The sequence below is a fragment of the Diachasma alloeum genome, unplaced genomic scaffold, assembly GCF_001412515.2.
Source record: "Diachasma alloeum isolate Michigan unplaced genomic scaffold, Dall2.0 Dall_scaffold_00627, whole genome shotgun sequence".
In the NCBI taxonomy this organism is placed as follows: domain Eukaryota; kingdom Metazoa; phylum Arthropoda; class Insecta; order Hymenoptera; family Braconidae; genus Diachasma; species Diachasma alloeum.
This window is the reverse complement of record NW_021680759.1, coordinates 250,047-269,314: the sequence shown is the minus strand read 5'-3', so window position 1 is coordinate 269,314 and position 19,268 is coordinate 250,047. Positions and strand designations below refer to the sequence as shown.

The 19,268-nt window shown below is 36.6% G+C and overlaps 3 protein-coding genes across 4 annotated transcripts; 1 reads left to right on the top strand and 2 right to left on the bottom strand.

Annotated features, from left to right (window-relative positions):
• Window positions 1-10: 10 nt before the first annotated feature.
• On the bottom strand, window positions 11-4,435 carry LOC107043797 (UBX domain-containing protein 7). Its single transcript, XM_015265443.1, has 8 exons — window positions 4,363-4,435; window positions 4,079-4,272; window positions 2,698-3,218; window positions 1,801-2,128; window positions 1,534-1,661; window positions 1,404-1,452; window positions 815-912; window positions 11-739 (listed from the first exon to the last, which is right to left on the bottom strand). The coding sequence occupies exons 2-8, from the start codon at window positions 4,116-4,118 to the stop codon at window positions 581-583; spliced, it is 1,323 nt and encodes a 440-aa protein (XP_015120929.1). The 5' UTR covers window positions 4,119-4,272; window positions 4,363-4,435; the 3' UTR covers window positions 11-580.
• Window positions 4,436-5,636: 1,201 nt separating this feature from the next.
• Window positions 5,637-8,878, top strand: LOC107043764 (testis-specific serine/threonine-protein kinase 4). Its single transcript, XM_015265375.2, has 5 exons — window positions 5,637-5,908; window positions 6,941-7,110; window positions 7,334-7,483; window positions 7,704-7,977; window positions 8,383-8,878. The coding sequence occupies exons 1-5, from the start codon at window positions 5,744-5,746 to the stop codon at window positions 8,662-8,664; spliced, it is 1,041 nt and encodes a 346-aa protein (XP_015120861.1). The 5' UTR covers window positions 5,637-5,743; the 3' UTR covers window positions 8,665-8,878.
• Window positions 8,247-13,148, bottom strand: LOC107043762 (glycerol kinase). Of its 2 annotated transcripts, XM_015265373.2 has the most exons (10): window positions 12,819-13,148; window positions 11,507-11,765; window positions 11,217-11,434; window positions 10,860-11,072; window positions 10,463-10,573; window positions 10,113-10,369; window positions 9,666-9,871; window positions 9,452-9,589; window positions 9,297-9,374; window positions 8,247-8,909 (listed from the first exon to the last, which is right to left on the bottom strand). In XM_015265373.2, the coding sequence occupies exons 1-10, from the start codon at window positions 12,909-12,911 to the stop codon at window positions 8,809-8,811; spliced, it is 1,674 nt and encodes a 557-aa protein (XP_015120859.1). In that variant the 5' UTR covers window positions 12,912-13,148; the 3' UTR covers window positions 8,247-8,808. The 2 variants fall into 2 exon arrangements, with proteins under 2 accessions (XP_015120859.1, XP_015120860.1); XM_015265374.1 differs by lacking the exons at window positions 8,247-8,909; window positions 9,297-9,374 and having other exon boundaries at window positions 9,490-9,593.
• Window positions 13,149-19,268: the final 6,120 nt, after the last annotated feature.

The window sequence follows — 19,268 nt, the reverse complement described above, 5'->3', positions numbered from 1 at the left end:
ACTCGATTAATCGTTTTCTTCATCTTTTTTATTTGAACATTTTCATTGAATTCACTGAGAAACATCAGGGAATGTTAGTAAAAATGACGATATATTAAACAAATTTCCTCGTAATGTTGAATTTCTTCTTTAATGTTGGAAATATGGATGAGTTGAATAAAATATTTTCTATGAAAATAAAGGAGTAACGGAGGAAGACTGATTCTTGTTCCTGCTACCCTGAAAGTAATGCAACAGAATGAGACGATTTCACGTGAGGATCACATGTTTTATCAACTTATCCTGAAGTTGCCTCATCCTGTTTTATCACTTCACCACTGAAGTGTAAGGAAGAACCGAGACATCAGTTGACTGAGGCGAGATATGGAATAGTAATAATTAAATGTGGCAGTATCGAAAAGAGAGATTCGCATAATTCTTCAATTTTCTACCATTTACCCAGCAGGACGAGTCTGCATTGTGAGCAAAAAATTTTCATAATAAATGGCAGTGTCCCAGCTTTTGTCATTTCAATTCGAAAAGTACTTCACGACCTCTGCTGCAAACACCTTCTTCATTAAAAAAACTCACATCTACTGCTTTAAACTTTAGTGATGAATACTGTGTTCGAGGGGTAGAGAATGGTGTCAGACAGCAGAGTTTGCGATGGCAGAGCACCCACGTTGGTCTTGGGGAAGGGAATTAGGTAGGTGTGGTCTGATGGAGAGTAGCCCATCTCCTCCATTCGTTTTATGAAGCCCTGCAATCCAAACGCATGGAAATCAGTCACTCAATCAATTGTAATCGCATCTGATTTTAGTTGATGAGGATTTACCTCTATTGTGTCGTTGGCACACATGGAAACTGCCTCCTTGCCTCCGGAGGGCAGTCGGAGACACAGTCTGAGAGAAGGTTCTCCATTTTCTACAGCGACTAGAGTCATATAAATTATTTTCAACATGCACGTGGTTTTTTTATTGAAGAGAGAACGCTCTGGGGCCTTCATCAATCGTGCTAATGAGTTTACTACTTCAGTTGTAATGATTTCGGAATATTAAGAGATAAAGGATGGCAAAAGAAATTTTAATTGACACTTTAATGATTTACTTTGCACTTCATTTTTAATAATTTTTTAGGTTTTCCACCTGTAGCAATTTTGAGAAAAAAATCGAAAAAAAATGAAGATTTTTTAAAAGCCTCATTAAGTTACATTTGAAAATTCCATTAATTAAAAAAATCAAACCACAATTTTCTCATTTTATATTAAAATTGAAGTAATAAAATCATCAGCACGATAAAGATTTCTGCGATTTTGAAATTTTAGTGCGGTTTCCCCTTAAAGTACATCACATTTTTCTCCCTCAATTTAATTTACATAAATACTTCGATATGCTGAAAAATTGATGAATGAATAAAAATTATACCTTCCACTGGTTTTGTTGAAGATTCTGGAACATTTTTACTTGTTGAACTCTGCAATAACAGAAGAATCATGAATTTAATGTTTTAAACACGAGATTTCAAACAAAATATTGAATAAAGTGTCATTTTTACTTCTTCCACAACAACAGCTTCATCACTGTGACTCATCTCAGGTATTTCTTCGGCAATTTCTATTCTCGATCGTTTACCCCGAATTGCTGTGCTTGAACTAGTGGCTAAGCCCGTTCTACTGCTCGAAGCTAAAAGAAATTTCCCAAATTATTATTCATTTTAATTATTTTTCGAATTGATAACGCATTTCAATACTTTGAATCTTTTCATACGTCGATATCCTTAAAATCTGAGTTATGTTTATTCTACTTTAAAGATCTTGAATACCTGCACTCGATGTTGGAATATCAGCATTCTTTGATTTTTTAATTCTCCTCCCAGAGTCTTTGCTCATCGAATCGGCTCTTGAACTACGTTTAATTGATGAGGAAGGCTCGCAATGGGACTCCTCGACTTTGGGGGAGTTGGAGCTGCATTCTGGGGAAGGGTAAGTACTCAGCATGTCGTTTAGACTTGTGAGGAGACCATCGACTGTGATGCTGGTGTAGGATTTCAGGCATTCACCTGTTCTGGGGTCCACTATCGCCAGGTATGGGTACTCTGTTACGTTGTAGAAGTCTATGTAACGTTTTCCGTCAGATGAATTGGATAGTACCTGATGGAAATAAAATTTAAAAAATAATAAAATAATTGATGACTGAAATTCTCGATTGACTATGAATTAAGTAATTGACAATATGGAATTGACAATATGAAATCATACACAACATTATCTTGCATATGAAGGGGTTTATACGAGAAAACGTTGTTTCCCCATCGTTAATTACTCAAAACCCTAATGTTTAAAAAATCTGAAATTTTGACCAAAAATTATCAATGAAATGACAAGAATTTTGGCACCAATTAGAGTTTGTTTTTCTCCATAGTTCAGCGGTTATTTATATTTTTTTAAAAGACAAGTGTTGAAAATGACAAAAAATCGCTATTATTCATGTAAATATTAGCAAATGGATATTAGAGTGATTATCTTTTCTATTATTCATCTGTTCCCATTGTATAATTAGAGAAATAAATATTTTTTACCCAAAAAGTCGTACTGAAGGTGAATATACCGAAATTTTCCTGTTATAAAAATTATTTTCATTGTTATTTTAGAATTGTTCTTCTCGATTTTTTAAATTTACTGATGTCCGCATTAAGACCATAATCTAATGACGGTCATACCTGCCACAGGATGAAATGATCCTTGATAATCTCCTTGATCTGATTATCCGGCCAGACGTCCCTATTTAATATCTGGCACGAGAACTCCTGTGGATTTTGGACATTAACCAGCAGCCAACGATTTATCGTCTTCGCCTGCTCCCTCGCCTCAACGAAAGACCCCATGAAGAGTATCTCATAAGGTGGTCTGAACAAATCCTCAAGTCTCTTGGTTTTGCTGTGCACAGCTCGATTGTTCCCAGTGACTTTCCTCGTCATCTCCTCCTCCTGTCTGCGAATCTCAACTGAGAAGTCGCGAAATCTGTCGAAGACGTTGGAGGAGGCTCTGGGGAACGAGCAAACTGCCTCGGTGGGGACTAGAACTTCCCTCGTGGGCAAGATCGGCGGGCGTACTTCAGGCTCCTCTGGGGGAAGAACTGCATCGAGGGGTGCCCCTCCACTCTCGAATAACAGGCTGATTGCATTCTCAACGTTACCCTCCGCTAGGGTCAGGTATTGGATAGCACTGGCTTCACCTTCCCCTGATGAGGCATCAGATCATGGATAAAGAATTCAATTTACTATTCAATTTACATTCGGCCTTATAGATTTTTTTTTCTATACAAAATAGACTCATCACTCATGAATCCGTGAGGAATGCAAGAAGTGCAAATTATTGAAATGTAAATTAGAAATAGAAATTATTTAAATTATCAAAATTGATTGGCCAATTTAAAATTGTAGAAATTGTTGTAATTTCTTAGATATAGCTGCACTTATAGCTATAGAAATGGATTTAGTGAGCGATATCTATAAGTGTACTTATAAAAATTCATAGCTGTAGTTATAAATAGTTGTAGTTATGTACTACGCCCCCTGCTCGCTCCGCTCGCCAACCCCCAGTACCCCCATGACGCTTACTCTAACCCTTGTGACCCTTAGTTTCCTGACGCTTAATTTTGGAGTCGTAATTTCAAGTATAAAATTTTCGTCACTAGAAGTCGATTTGGATTTTTATAATATAGTGAGATAACTATTTATACTTCTATTATAAATGGAAGTAAAAATTAGACCAGATTCATCCAAATCGTCTATGATTGTTATGTATTGTTTCTGTAATTTTTGCAATTATGGAATCTCGATATATCATGTGTGAAATTCTGGATATAAAGTTGTCTCACAGCGGATTTTCCTAAATAAATTATAATTCTCATCGTTTATGGGGCATTAAAAATCTTCAATATCAATATTTTTACATTTTTAATCCACGAAAAATCGCAAATAAAATGAAATTCTGAAATTATCTGAATGACATGAAAGACTGAATATTTGCATTCAAGTAAGAATAGACAAAACATTAGCCTGCATAAATGCTCATTCCCCCAATAAATAATTAAATTACCTGTAATTTCAATGAACTTTTCAATCGCAGTCCTGTCCATCTCAGCAACCAAACCAAAAATTTCAAAAAATTCTCGCAGACGGAAAAAAAATCAGAATTATTTCAGACGTTTTGGGTGAATCTGTTGAGCACTGTCAGCGTTTCAGGTCCATTTCGAACGATTGGAGCTCCCGAAATTCAGTGAAAACTTGGTACTTCAAGCATAAGAAAATCCGTTACAGATCTCCTGCTGCTTTAAAAAACCCTCTCAACAGAGTAACAAACACATAAATCTATGAATTCACCTCAAAACAATTAATTAATCAAAAAGTTGTTGATGTCCGTGGATCGACGATTAGGCAAACATTCGAAGTCCGGGAATTGTCTGTCAGAGGGCCTTCCCACGCATGCGCAGTGGAGTTCACTTTATGCGCAAGCACTCTGTCCAAATGAAAATTTTTCGAACAATATTTCCAATTTTAGTTGGTACCTAAATTATTATCCTTAGATAACAGTTTAGGCTGCGCTCGCCAACTCCCATAATCTTTTATTCTGACCCTTGTGACCCTTATTTGGACTCTCGTGACTTTCAATTTTGGAGTCTGAATTTTCAGTACCAAATTTCCATCACCAGGAGTCGATTTGTATTTTTATAATATAGAGAAATACAACACTAGTTAACGGAAAACACTTCCAACGCACAAAAGGGAAAGCTAATTTCCATTCAGTCGTTCGTGTCCGTTAAACGCCGTTTACGGACATTGTGAAGAAAAATGTTGTTCATTCCTCGGCCGAAAACAACTTTTCTGACTCGTGTGATTGCATTCCTCGCACTCGTCAGAGAATTTCTTTTCGGCCTAGTGATGAAAATAGTTTTTTCATCACGCTGTGACGAAAAGTGAACTTTTCGGCACGCTCCGCGTGCCTAAAAGTCCAATTTCCGCCACATTGTGATGAAAAATATAGTTCGTAACTCGTGAAAAAATGTCTTTTAGCTCGTGGAATTATATCACTCGCCTTCGGCTCGTGATATAAACCTCCCACTCGCCAAAAAACACTTTTTTGCACTCGTTACGAAATATACTATTTCGGCTGTGTGACAAACAAATATTATCGTCATAACGGCGGTAGGCAGGGATTACCTTACGGCCGGAATGAAAAAAATCTAATAAAACTATTAATGAACAGTGATTTTTTTTAAAATTCATTGAATGTATTAGTCCTTCAGGATTATTTACAGCGATAGTTACATGTAATTTGTTGAAAATTGAATACATTATGTCTTTGGTTGTACGCTCTAAATTTGAATTTTACATTTTTGGAACAACACTGATCGATCACGTAAATTAGTATTTACGTGAATCAAAGTTTTTTCAAATGATTTCACGAGTAATATTTCTAAAAGTCTAAAACCCATGTTTTATCGCATTGGATGCCATCGAATCACAATTTCACAAACATCTCTGCTATTCACATGTTTCTCGCCCTACAAATTTGTTTTCACTTCACACGATTGTGTCCTTAAAAAGGAAATCCTCAGTTTTTTGTCCTAAGCAACCCCCAGAAATGATGTCTACCTCGATTAGAGCCAGTAACGCATATCCAGGAATGAGTCCCCATCACTTTTAATATTCGCGAGGGGAGGTTCGTCGTAGTGACGGTCACGATGCTCCGGAATTAGTGATTATGGCCGAGACAGATCCAGCGACGACTCCATCGACATCTGGAGCTGTCGACCAGGAGAAGAAGGAGGACGACAAGAAGGAAGCTGATACCAAGCGGACTGTTCTCGAGACTCATGGCTACACCCTGGGTGAAATTATCGGCACTGGGTCGTATGCTACCGTTAAGGTAATTTTTATTCAAGCTTTGTTCATTAATTTTTTTGCTTTTGAACGGAAATTTTATAATCGTTCAAATTGCAGTTTTGGATGTTTTGTGGTATATCAATCCATTATAATCCAAAAAGTCCAAAACTTGTACATTTCATCACTTGTACGTTAAATGAAATTTTACGTGCGCAAAATCCCACTTTCTTCATACTGTGATCAGATTGCGTTTGACACTCGTGGGAAAAATGTTCTTTGACCCTTGGGTACACATCTCCTACGAGTCAAAAAACCCTTTATGTGATACCCGCCTGAAAAGTGCACTTTTCGAAACGGTTTGGTGTGCGTAAAGCGGTTGTTGTCCCCACAACGTGCGTAATGTTCACGAGTGTACGTAAAGTGAATTCTCGTGCGTAAAGCTTCGTTCCGAACAGTGAACTCGGCAGGTGTTACAAAAAATAGGTTGCGCGTGCGAAAAAGTGGAGCTTTGCGCACTAGTAACATAAGATTAGTCTAATAGTAATAGTTCAACAATAGTTGATGCACTTGTATCGAAATATACTATTTTTATTGAAGCTGAGGATTATTTTGAGATAAATAAAGATTGGGTTGTTGTCCTGAAGAGGATCTCCGTTGGAGATCGAAACGTTGACAAGCAAAATTTGATTTTTGTTGTTTTTTTTACCGACGACCGCCAGGCCAATTAATATAACTTCACACAAATGATATTTTTACGCACTTGTATCGAAATAGCTATTTTCGTCACCAGGGTTCTGAGGGTTGCCGACCGAGGCGAAGTCGAGGAATGCAATTACACGAGTCAGAAAAGTTGTTTTCGGTCGCGTAAACTGTGTTTGACGAACACAAAGTGTTCGTAAAACCACATTTTACGGACAGTGTGACGAAAAATGATATATATACGATAGAGGAAAATAATGTGCAAAATGGTCATTCGAAAGCTAATCTATTGATAAAAATAGCCATGCTAAATATATGAAGATAAAAGCAACGTCCCACATATTTTTCTTAATGACCCCTTGATAATTTCAAACAGCTCGCGAATTCGGATAGGCACGAGTGTCCAGTTGCCGTGAAAATAGTCTCGAAATTTCAAGCACCCAGTGATTACCTCAAAAAGTTTCTACCCAGGGAAATAAAAGTAGCGAAAGGTTTGAGACATCCGAATTTGATAAGGTTCCTCCAGGCTATCGAAACAACACATCGGTTAGTTGAAGCAGAATTTAGTGCCGACTTTTGATGAGTTCACATGCAGAAAAAATTTCGCAGAAAAACCTAGCGAATTCGCTGTAGAGAATTCTATTGGATTTGGCTAAAGAGCTAATTATAGACAGTTCAGTAGAAATTCAATGGAATATTCTATCGAATTTTCTAGATTTTTCTGTGATTTTTTTTTCGTACGTTTTCGTTCTTATAATGATTCATTTAGTGTTTATATCATCATGGAGTTTGCTGAGAACGGCAGTCTCCTAGAAATCATCCGACGTGACACTTATATCGATGAAGACAGAAGTCGCAAGTGGTTCATTCAACTTCTCAGTGCCATTGATTATTGTCATGAGAAGGGTGTTGTTCACAGGTAACATTAATTAATTAATTGATTATTTAATCTGTTTGAAAGGAATCAAGTGAAAATGCAGCAATTTCACTCCAGAAAAGATCAGTTTTTTTAAATATATCAAACCTTATTGGTTTGTAAACCTTATAGAGTGCCAATAGAAATTCGATACAATTTCTTAGACAAACCTGAAGAAACTGTTTATCCATTAATAAAAATCTGAGAAAAAAATTCAAAAAAGGGACATAAAATGCGAAAATCTGCTCCTGGACCAACACTCAAACTTGAAGCTATCTGATTTCGGATTTGCGCGTGGTCACATGAAGACGAAGAATGGTACAGCATCGCTGAGTGAGACCTTCTGCGGGAGTTATGCCTACGCATCCCCTGAGATCCTCCGAGGGATTCCTTACGAGCCGCATTTATCAGACATCTGGTCTCTGGGAGTAGTTTTGTATGCAATGGTCTATGGGAGACTGCCCTTCGATGATAAAAATTACGCTCAACTGCTCAAGGTATATTCGCATATTCTCGTATATTCGTCAGGGCTGCCTTAAGAAAGGGTCACAAAGGTCAGAATAAATGAATAAATGCATAAATTAAAAAAGTAAGAATTAAAATTAAATTAAATGAAAAAACTCAAAATTAATAAATTTTTCTATAAAAATTTTTCAATAACAATAACACTTGTGTTTAGAAAATAAAAATTTATTCGTCTATTCCTATTGCAGATATTTCTACTGAATTCTTCTATTAACAAAAAATGTACAGAATAACTCAAATTCTCAATGGAAATCAATCGAAGTGACGAACTATTCGAATTGGCAATAGAATCCTCTCTTGACATCTCAACACATGCCCATTCCTGTAAAAATTAGAATTTATCATTGAAAACCAAAAAATTCTATTCATCATTTCAGCAAGTCCAGAGTAAGGTGACATTTCCAAAACTGCCGAAGGTATCCTACGCATGCAGAGCTCTGATAAACAAAATCCTGGTGCCCCAGAGGGCGAGAGCTAGAATCCAGACAATAAAAGAAGATCCTTGGCTGATAATTCCAATGATATCAGTGCAAACGTCGATATCGAATAAATCATTACTAAAGAATGATGAGAATAGTGATGGGGATAGGAGGAGCTGCTCTCGAGGGGATTCCTCCAGGCAGTTGGAGCCTTCTGATGGCCAGGAGAATGTGAACTGATGATGATTCTGTGGATTATTCTTGGGATTGAACGTGCCCCTTGACATTTGTAATAAAAAATTGTTTATTTGGCAACAAAACTTATGGGATTTCCCTGAGACTGAGACTAGTGGTACTGGGTGATTTGTGGAGTATTCTGGCCAGTCATATGTTTGATCGATGCTTGGCAATCATCAACAGGATTATTGTGCTTAGTACGAAGATACCAGCGGATGTGGCGTTGTGACTGTCTGCAGGGGAATTTTCTGTAAGAAAATAACATTTTGATAAAAAGAAATATTCAACAATATCTTTAATAAATATCGTATTCTCTGGTATAATTGATTCGAATTTTTTATTGCTTTCGAATGGCAGCTTCGTAATCGCTCAAATTTAAGATTCCTTTTTTTGTGTTAGGGTAACTAAATGTGGCAGACATCCACAGAATCATAGATTTTAAATAAAGTTAAATTTTGAAGAAGTCAATAGCTAATACTATATACTATGACATGAAAAAAAAAATAGAAGAAGAGAAGAGTGAAATACTAATTCAAAAAAAAATCCATTCGGAAGCCATTTGCTAATTTATTAGGAACAATAGTTATACTCATTTATTTTTAAAAAAATGCAACTATCCAGTTTTTTTTCTTTACCATCTAAGTCCGGCCGTTGGTCCCAGTTCAAACTTCTGTCCACTGCTTTTTTCCATTGACTATAAAGTATAAGTCGTTCTGTAATAAATCAATGAATTCATTGAGGGGGAAATGACCAGAATTTAATAAGAATAGATTTTTGGGTATTTTATTACCATCTTCTGTGATGAGTGGCAGGAAAGTATCACTTGGAACAGCTGCGTCAAATTTAACGTCCCATTTTTTGATTCCTTGAGCCATTCCCGCTGCCATGGCAGCACCCAGGGCTGTGGTTTCACTCATCAGTGGCCTGACTTCCTTGTTAAATTAATGAAATCGTTTTTTAACCCTTTTTTTCACACAATTTATGAAATTTGTAGAGGCACTTACCCACTGATATTCCGCAGATATCTGCCTGCATCTGCATCAATAAATTGTTATTCGACATGGCACCGTCAGCGAGTAGTTTTGTGAGAGTCACCCCAGTGTCCTGGGTCATGGCCTCCAAAATATCTCGAATTTGAAAGCAGACTGCTTGCAGAGAAGCTTTTACTATGTGTGCACTCGTTGTGTTCTCAGTTATTCCGCAAATCACACTGAAAAATATTTAATTCAATACTATTCACTCAATAGATTAAACAAATATTGTTAGAACAAGTGATTTTTGCATTCAGTGTCATATTGTTTTATTCAATCCTCTTTAATTGATTGGAGATTTATTTCCAAACATTCTCTTTTAATTAGGAAAAAATAATAATTTGATTCCAATAATTAAGAGTAACTATTCCATTTTTCAATTGCTTGCTTTAACATTAAATAAAAAATTATGAACATTACGTTTTTGCGTCTTTCTTCCAGTATGGAGCATACAGCCCCGAAAATGCAGGAACAAATGTCAGATGATTTCCGGATGGAATTTGCTCGGCCATGGCCTCAGACTCCTTCACATCAGATAATAAATGCAAATTTTCTTTCAGCCATTCTAATACTCCCCCTGCTATGGCTATTGAACCCTCCAGTGCGTAGATTGGGGGGGCTTTTGGTCCTAATTGATAAGCCACTGTGGTCAGTAAGCCATGCCTAGACTGCACTATCTGAAATGTCATTAAAATCCTTGACGAATGAATTGAATTCAACTGAAATGAGTGAGTTGTCATTGGGAAAGTTTGAATATTGGAGGAACTCACAGCAGTCCCTGTATTATACAGCATGAAACATCCAGTTCCATATGTGCTTTTCGCCTGCCCTCTCTGGAGACACATCTCACCAACCAGAGCTGATTGTTGATCTCCTAAACACTGCAAACACTTCAGTTGATTTTTATTTATTCTCATTTTCATATTTATGAATTTTTTTGTGAATTTTTATTCATGTTTATTCTTCATCTCCACTATTTTGGGGATAGACGCATGAAAAAATTTAATAGAAAAACCTAGCGAATTGGCTAGACAGTTCTGTTGGATTTGAGTTGAACTTTCCATTAGTTTATAAAATGTTTTATAGAAAAAATCAATAGAATTCAATTTTTCTGCGCAACTTATTCTATTAAGACAAGATTGTTCAGTAAATTTGATTACTACTTACCCCTGATATGGGCACTCCTTTCAGCGTCCCTTCATAGATATTCCCATAAATCTCAGATGAACTTCTAATCAGGGGAAGAATGCCCCCTGGTATTTGGAAAAAACCTAGGAGAGTTGGATCCCATTGCAAAGTTGTGATGTTCATTAACATTGTGCGCGAAGCATTTGTGACGTCTGTAGTGTGGGCACCACCATTCACACCTCCAGTTAAATTCTGTAATTATTATTAAATAATTATAATCATGATCGTATCGTTATGGGGGATCTAATTATTATTTTTTTAAACATCAAAGTCCTCGTTAGACTGTACATTTTATGAAATAAAAACCTGACGTATATGTGGAATAAAAATACTGACCCATATAAGCCACGAATCAATAGTACCAAACATGCACCTCCCACAATCAACAGCCTCTCGAACCCTATCCACATTATCCAACAGCCATCTCAACTTTAAAGCACTAAAATAAGGACTAATTGGTAGACCACACAGTGGCTTGAGGTAGTTTTTATTCCGATTACGAATGCCCCTTAAAATATCATCGACAATCGATGTTGTCCGCATGTCCATCCACACTGCAAAATCAAATGAATATTCAACCGACTGTCACATGGATTGTCTCCTCTCAAATGAGGTATTTAATTCACCTATAGCGTTATATAAAGGCTCTCCCGTCGTGGAATCCCATACTACTGTCGTCTCCCTCTGATTGGCAATACCGATAGCAACGATGTCACTTGGGTCAATCCGCAATTGCTGGAGATTGACAACTGTCTGGTTCAGGCATTCTCTGACTGCTGTGAGGATCTCGAGGGGATCCTGCTCAACCCATCCTTCCTTCGGGTATGATAGGGGTATGGCAATCTGATGGTATGTCAATACTTCAGAATTATCCGCTGCAAATACCTGCAATAATGGAGAATTGGTTATTTGGAACACAATCTACTTTTCAATTTAATGAGAATGAGGTAAAACTGTTTCATTACAAACATTTAATGTGAGAACTTCGACGATAAAATAAGATATCGATAACATCGATAACTAACAACATCGATGACTTCAATGAAGGAGCCCTATCAGTTGATAAATTAATTTATGAATTTCTTTATCTCTCTAGTAGGGTGCTAAACCCCCTGCTCGCTCCACTCGTCAACCCCCATGATTCTGACCTTTAATCAGATCCTTGTAACCCTTAATTTGACCCGCGCAGCCCTCACCACCTGTGACCCTTATTCTGACCCTCATGACCCTTATGACCTCTCTTCTGAACTGATGACCATTATTTTGACCCTTGTCACCCTTCATTGTGGCGTCGTAATTTCGAGTACCAAATTTTTATCATCAGAAGTCAATTGCGATTTTTCTAATTTAGAGAGATATTGTGAAAATCCAATTGGACTTCTGGTGATAAAAATTTGGTACTCGAAATTAAGACTCCGAATTTAAGGGCCACAAGGGCCATGAGAGTCAGAATTCGCTAGGTTTTTCTATGAAATTTTTTTAAAAGGTAATTACGAATTTATAATAGAAATACATAAATATTAAAATGCAGAATTAAAATTATTTGGTCACAAACAAAATCAGTCAACTGTATTGTACAATGTTTTAATTTTTAGAAAATTAATCATCAATGGAATTTTTCAAATTTTCAAATATTTGATAAATTAGTATTTTATAAAATCCAATTGAGAAATGTAAAACCAGTCGTTTGATAATAATTGAGAGATAAAAATTATTGTCTAATTTTAATAACAATCGGGGAACTTTAATTGATTTAATGTAAACTTCTCTAATAATTACTAAAGTAATGAGTTTCGTCGATCCCTGATTAATATAAAAAATAGCTATGCTATGCGAAGACAAAAGCAATTTTCCACTTGTTTCAACGCAAAAATGGTACGAACGGACTTATGATGTATTATATTATCTACCGTAACGAATTATATTGTGATTGCATACCAAAAATCTGACACTGCTAGTTCCCTCATCGATAGCTCCAATCAGCGGGCCGAAACTATTCATTGATTCATTTTTATTCATTTGACAGAGCATTGACTAGAGTCACTATATACACCAAGACAACAATTAACACTCCCTGGGATGTATTATTGATTTATTCACCACCGAATTACGTAAGAATAACCCGGTTTCACTGAGTTATTCGAATTGCAGGAGCAAGAGCTCGTACACATGCACCACCCGGAGCTCTAGAGTCCCATGATAATTTTTTACTTCCCTTTGTTGTTTCTTATGAGTGGGAATACTGGGGTCCCATCGTTATGGTTATGATTTTACGGTGCGGCCGAATGACTGTTGGATGATGGCGCTATCTCGCCGCAGTTTTCGGCGAGGCGAACTATCGACTGGATGGGGCACGTTGGTAATGACTGGAGGCTATTTATCTTCGGGGGTATTTGAATTTCGGGAATTCCCAATTTATCTGTATTTAAATCGCAATTTTATCGCGATTTATGGGCATTTGATGACGAAATGTCCGTCATTAATTTTAAATGGGCATGGAAATAATGAAATTATTCGGAATGACATATTTACGGAGATCTTGATCGCAAGATAACTGCTTTTTTTTCAACATTTCCAAAAATAGGTGAGGGTGGGGCAAAATGGATACTGGACTTTTTTTAAATTGTTCATAACTCAGAAACAAATTTATCAATTGAGCTCAGTTTAGGTTCGTTACAAAGGGAAAGAATTGTTCTTTGCATTCAAAAAAAAAATTATTAAATTTCATCAACATTTCAACCCCTCATGAACATTTAGGAAAAAGTCAAAAGTGTCCGTTTTACCCGAACCTCCCCTATATTTAACATTCCTATGAATAAATCATATACGAATTTCCGTAAATTTGTATTTTTTACGGGAAATGGATTGCTTATTATTTTTAATAACGATCAATAAATTAATTTGATCGTTAATGAGTTTGAAGCAATGAATTAATTCATTAATCATAAACATTCAAAAAAGAAGAGGAATAAATCCAGATTTTCAGGAATTAAATAATGAAATCATCAAATAAGGCTTAAATGCAAACTCTGTTTATGATAATAACTGGTAAGTATTTGAATTTTGGAAATTCTCAATTTTTCCGCGTCTAACGGAATTTTATTGCCATTTATTATTATTTGATGACAAAATATGAATTATTAATTCTATAATAAAAATGAAAAATTCTAAGAAAACTATTCGGAACGAAAATTTTTTGAAGGCATTCAGTCATTAAATTTCTGAAAAATTAAATTACACTTCGCAAAACAAATTTCTTTTTGTTTGAACATTCTATCTTTATCAATAAATCATAGCAATCGGTAAACTTATATTTTTTGCACGAATTTATTGAATTGCTTACAAGTTTCATAAAAACAGAAAAAATTAATTTAATTGTTAGTAACTGAATGAGTTAATTCATTAATAAAAAAATGCGAAAACGAAGAAGAGAATTAAATTCAGATTTTCAGGGATTAAATAATAAACTCAATAAATGAGGCTCAAATGCAACCTCTGAAAAACATAAAAAATCTCCTTCAATATTTTCAAAAGGATGAAATGATTGGATAATTATGGAATAAAAAAATGAGAACGTTTGCTCGTGCTATTTTAACGCATCCCTTTAATAAAACCCAGAGTTATTCTCATTTTTGTATTTATGCAGTTAAGAATACGTAAGCCGAGGGTTGTACTTTATCTTGAACAAGAACAAGATTCTTAATATGCGTAAAAAAAGGAAGGAATCGGTGTCTTTGAAGTGAGGTCGAGGACTTTGAAGAGGGGTTTAAAATCGTTTCCCCCTCGTATTGAGTATCGTACGTTATGGGGTTTTAGCTCCTCTCCCTCGGAAAAAAAAGGTTATCACAAGTGTCATCCCTTTGACGTATTTTTACGCAACACTTGGTACTACCTAGATATGGGTGTTGTTTTCACGTAAAGACTTGACGTGTTCCAAATTCATAATTCATTGCGGGAATAGCGAATGGAATTTTTGAGGACACGACGATTATTCACAACATCAACTTCATATCTTCCTCAATGAAACAAAGGAGAAAAAACAGAACTCTTCGAAATTGGAGAAGCTCTATTTGTGCAATCAATATTGTAGAATTGGAAATTATTTTATAATTAATTAGGGAAAATAGGAAAACTGAGAGGTGAAATCGGGAAAATTGATGAATAGTTGGATTTTAAGATAAATTTTTTTACAAATAAAAAAAAATTCAAGATTAACATAAAACATTAAAAAAGCCTCGATCCAAGTGGTAAAAGTCAATTATTTTGGCATTACCGTAATGACTGATTCGATTTTAACCCATATTGTGCTTATGAAGCAAAATATGTCTCCATGTTGTTCAGATTTTTTAAAATCCCCAAGACTAGTTTGTCACACACGAAAAAAAATATTCATAAAAAACCCAGCAAATTCTACTGAATTTCTATTGAACTTCTTTTAACGATTTTTTTTTGGTCGATTCTATTGAAAAAATTTTTTAATGAAAAAATCAGCGGAATTTAATTGTTCTATGCAATTTTTTCTATTGAGGAATTCCTCGACATGAATTTCCAGTTTTCCACTCTATTTTTTTCTCTTTTCATATAAGAAAATCAAACAAAAAAAGAAGAAGAGAATTTGAGCAGAATTTCTATAGAAAATATCTCAATAGTGTAAGTTCCATAGGAAAACCTAATTCTGTAGAATATTTCCCATTGAACATTTCTATTTAAAAAACCCGCAGAAGGTTGTGGAATTTTCCAATAGAATTTTCCAGCGAAATCGCTAGGTTTTCCCCCGAATTTTTTTCGTACCTAATTCTAAACTGGAATTGATTCGCGCTGTTTCGTTGCATTCATTTCCGTGAAAATTATCCACCGTATTTTCATAATAAAAAATGTCCAATGGAAACTATTTAATTGAAAAAATCAGTAGAATTTCTCTTTCTATACATTTTTTTCTATTGATACTCTATTATACTATAGGAAGATTAAATTCTATCGAATTTTCAGTACAATATTTTCTATTGAAAATTTAATAGATAACTTGCGGAATTTTTCAATAGAATCGCTCAAAAACTATAAAACTATAAATCCACTAGAATTTCCCATCGAATTCGCTAGCTTTTCCTCCAAAATTTTTCGCTACCTAGTTCTGAACCGAAATCGATTCACCCTTTTGACTGAATTAATTTTCACGAAAATGATACCCCGTATTTTCGACTCACCGTATCACCCCCGTATGTAAATTTTTCCAATTTTAACGCATCGATGTAATAGAGTTTATGAGCGACCAGCCGCACAGGTTTGTCGACGGTGTATCTATTGATTTTCGGGAAAGCCATGAGAGGATGAACGGATGAGGGAAAACTGTGAGGGACAGGAGGTAGGGGAATTCACTGGTCAGACCGATGCAAGCTCTTTTACTGTCGAACCCTCCCCCTCCCCCTCCCCCGCCCCCACGAACTACTGGACAAAAATACATCTCGATGGGAGGCGGAAAAGCCTCTCCAGCCCTCGAGTAAAAATCAGAGCTCCATGCGAGCGACGGAACTAATCGCAATTTGATAACATCGAGAAAATTCCTCTCATTCCTTCATAAATCGAATCTGTCAAGAGAAGCCGAGACAAAGTGTATGCTAACACTGTACCTTTTGTGGTATATCCGCGAATGAAGTCGCCGGAGCTTTTTCGTCGAACTCTCGAATGGCTCGGGGTTATCTCCAACTACGTGACCTGAAAACATGAAATTCAACCCTCGGTGGACGAGTGTATCGTACGTATAAGGGAATTTTTGGGGAGTGACGGTGAAAAATTCTGGGAGATACTGCGGATTTTGAAGGTAAATGGGGACTTGATGAAGAGGAGACTTCATGACGTTGAAGCTTTATTAATAGTCAAGACTTTTTGATGAAATTCGTGTAGTTTGCGTTATATTTAGAATATTTTTTCATTAAGACTTTGATTACATAAAATCTTGCACAAAGAGCACACACTTGAGATCAATTTTCAATACACTTGAATTGATAATGAAAGTCTTCCCCGTGCAATCGCACCAAGAAATCCTCATCATCAATATCAAGGAAATCATCTTTATCAAAAGAATTTTTTTCCCCTGAGGCCAAAATTAGTTATCCTGACCCAAAAAATTAGAAATTTCGAATTCGACGAATGCGCAGCTTCCACTCGGAAGCGAAAAACTAAAAATAACCATAATCCTTTGAAGAACCCTTAAAATTACGTTCAAACCTCAATGCTAGTGATAGAAGTCAATAATTTCCGTCCAACATGGCAAAAAGAATAATTCAACATCAGGCGGAATGAATCGTTTGTATCCCTTACATAACAACAGTCCGTACCCCCGGACGATTTGAGAACCCCCGGGTTTAAAGCTTACCACTTATCGAGCGCGTAGTTGGTATGATAATGTAATAAAATAAATGGATGCCACTTCCCTCGCGATACAGCCTCTTCCGCTCTTCCGCTCTTCCCTCCCACCAATTTCCCTCTGTCTCCGTTCATCTCAGCCGACGTGTCCCTCCCTCATCCACTCATCCATCCGCCGGCTCCCCCTTCCCACCCCCTCCCCGCCGCGCCATCCCTTTTAACCCCTATATCCTACCGCTGGAAATACGAGAATTGAGAAGGTAGAAGGGAAAATCGGGGTGGCTCACCTCGAAAGCGAAATACAACAAGTCCCGGCGCCATTGCTGGGTCACCCTTCAACGGGAGTTTTGTTGTCGGCCGGATAGTGGGGAGAATCAAGCCCCCGACTAGGCTGGGGTGGGGTGGGGTAGTTTGACAATTTTCCATCCCTCTTGTTCTCACGCGAGCCTCCTCTGATCCTCGCCGGGAGCCAGGGAACAACAAGTCGAAAACTCCGCCCACGTACCGCAAAACCGAGTCAATACTATCCGAGCAACCCCACTCGCTGTCGGGGTGGCTCGCTCTCTCTCGGGTCTACGCTGATGCTCCTGCTTCATCAACCACTGCATCGAAATTCGTTACGTACGGGGTTGTATTCGAGTTCATAGGTTGATTCCCTGGAGGATGCGTTTAATGGAATGAGGAGGAGAGTGAAAATTCGATGGGTTACTATTAACTTTTTTTTCTTAGGGTACATCCCTAGAAGACACGTTTTCTGCACTGCTTCTCACGATTTCTCGTCTGGGAATTGGTATTGCATACTTTTCAAACTCGAAAACGTGAAAATCAGTACAAAAAAATCTTGCCCGGGCTGTTGCGATGGGGTTTTTTTACTCGTGTGGTTGGCCGGTCGTCGCCTTCGGCTCGGACGCCAAAGCCACAGGGGTAATAGGCCCCATCGCAGCAGCCCGGAAAAATACTATTTCCGTAGGATTGTCTCCACGCTGAGAAAAAATGGTATTTTTCCGGCCTGTTGCGATAGGGTTTTTACTCGTGTGGCGTTGGCGTCCGAGCCGTAGGCGAGGACTGGCCAACCACACGAGTAAAAAAACCCCATCGCAACAGCCCAGGAGCAATATTTTTCTGTAGTGATTTTCAAGTTTTCGAGTTTGGGAAGTATGTAATACCAATTCCCAGACAAGAAATCGTGAGAAGCAGTACAGAAAAATATTTTTGCCAAATACTCATTTACTTGAGAGAAGCATTTATTTTTTTTTTTATGGCGAAGTGCAGCGTGCGATAAACTCGACTTCGGCACGGTGTGACGTAAAATATTATAGATTACACTTTGATCAATTTTTTAATGTTGATAATTATTGAAGGTCTTCACTCAAGATTATAACTAACATGATCATCTTCCAGAGCAATATAATTGACATAATTGAAAGCAAATGAGGATTGTCTCAGAATGAATCGAATGGAGAAATACCGATAAACGGACATTTGGTAAAAATATTTTTTTCTCAGAGCATGTTTTTCATGGTGGGTAATATTTATAATAGTCCCCAGCTATTGAACAAAATTCTAACTACACCGACCGAAAAACGAGCAAGTTTTCAAACAAGTTTTGATTGGGTCAACAAAATCATAAGTTGAAAATGACTAAAAAATCACTGTTTAGTTCGAATTTAGTTCGAAAGTCTCAAACATGAATAATCGCCTTGTTTTCAACAACAACGAAATATTTGGATCGAGAGGCGGAGCATTCATACAAGACGATCTCATTTCAGGATAAACATATCTTTTATAAACAATTGTCAATAAAAATTGGCACAAAAAACAACTGCAATTTCATTGAAATTTAATAGTATTTTTGCAGAGTTACAATAAAAATTCAATTGGATTAAAAAAGTCTCTCGGTTGTTCCATTCATTGAATTTTATCAGATGTTATCAATCACTAAAAAAAATATTAAACCTATTCACGACTAAAACTTTCTTCTCCACCTCTCTACCAATAAATATCACCAATAAAATGCTCCCCCGA

What these genes read in the sequence shown, in the direction of transcription:
- LOC107043797 (XM_015265443.1), bottom strand. Translation starts at nt 4,118, where the DNA reads ATGGACAGGACTGCGATTGAAAAGTTCATTGAAATTACAG. An exon ending in TTCAACAAAACCAGTGGAAG is followed by an intron (nt 913 to 1,403) that starts GTATAATTTTTA and finishes ATATGACTCTAG; the next exon opens with TCGCTGTAGAAAATGGAGAA. An exon ending in GTGCCAACGACACAATAGAG is followed by an intron (nt 740 to 814) that starts GTAAATCCTCAT and finishes TTTGGATTGCAG; the next exon opens with GGCTTCATAAAACGAATGGA.
- LOC107043764 (XM_015265375.2), top strand. Translation starts at nt 5,744, where the DNA reads ATGGCCGAGACAGATCCAGCGACGACTCCATCGACATCTGGAGCTGTC. An exon ending in GGTCGTATGCTACCGTTAAG is followed by an intron (nt 5,909 to 6,940) that starts GTAATTTTTATT and finishes AATTTCAAACAG; the next exon opens with CTCGCGAATTCGGATAGGCA. An exon ending in ATTACGCTCAACTGCTCAAG is followed by an intron (nt 7,978 to 8,382) that starts GTATATTCGCAT and finishes TCATCATTTCAG; the next exon opens with CAAGTCCAGAGTAAGGTGAC.
- LOC107043762 (XM_015265373.2), bottom strand. Translation starts at nt 12,911, where the DNA reads ATGCTCTGTCAAATGAATAAAAATGAATCAATGAATAGTTTCGGCCCG. An exon ending in TGGAAGAAAGACGCAAAAAC is followed by an intron (nt 9,872 to 10,112) that starts GTAATGTTCATA and finishes AATATTTTTCAG; the next exon opens with TGTGATTTGCGGAATAACTG. An exon ending in TATCTGCGGAATATCAGTGG is followed by an intron (nt 9,590 to 9,665) that starts GTAAGTGCCTCT and finishes TTAACAAGGAAG; the next exon opens with TCAGGCCACTGATGAGTGAA.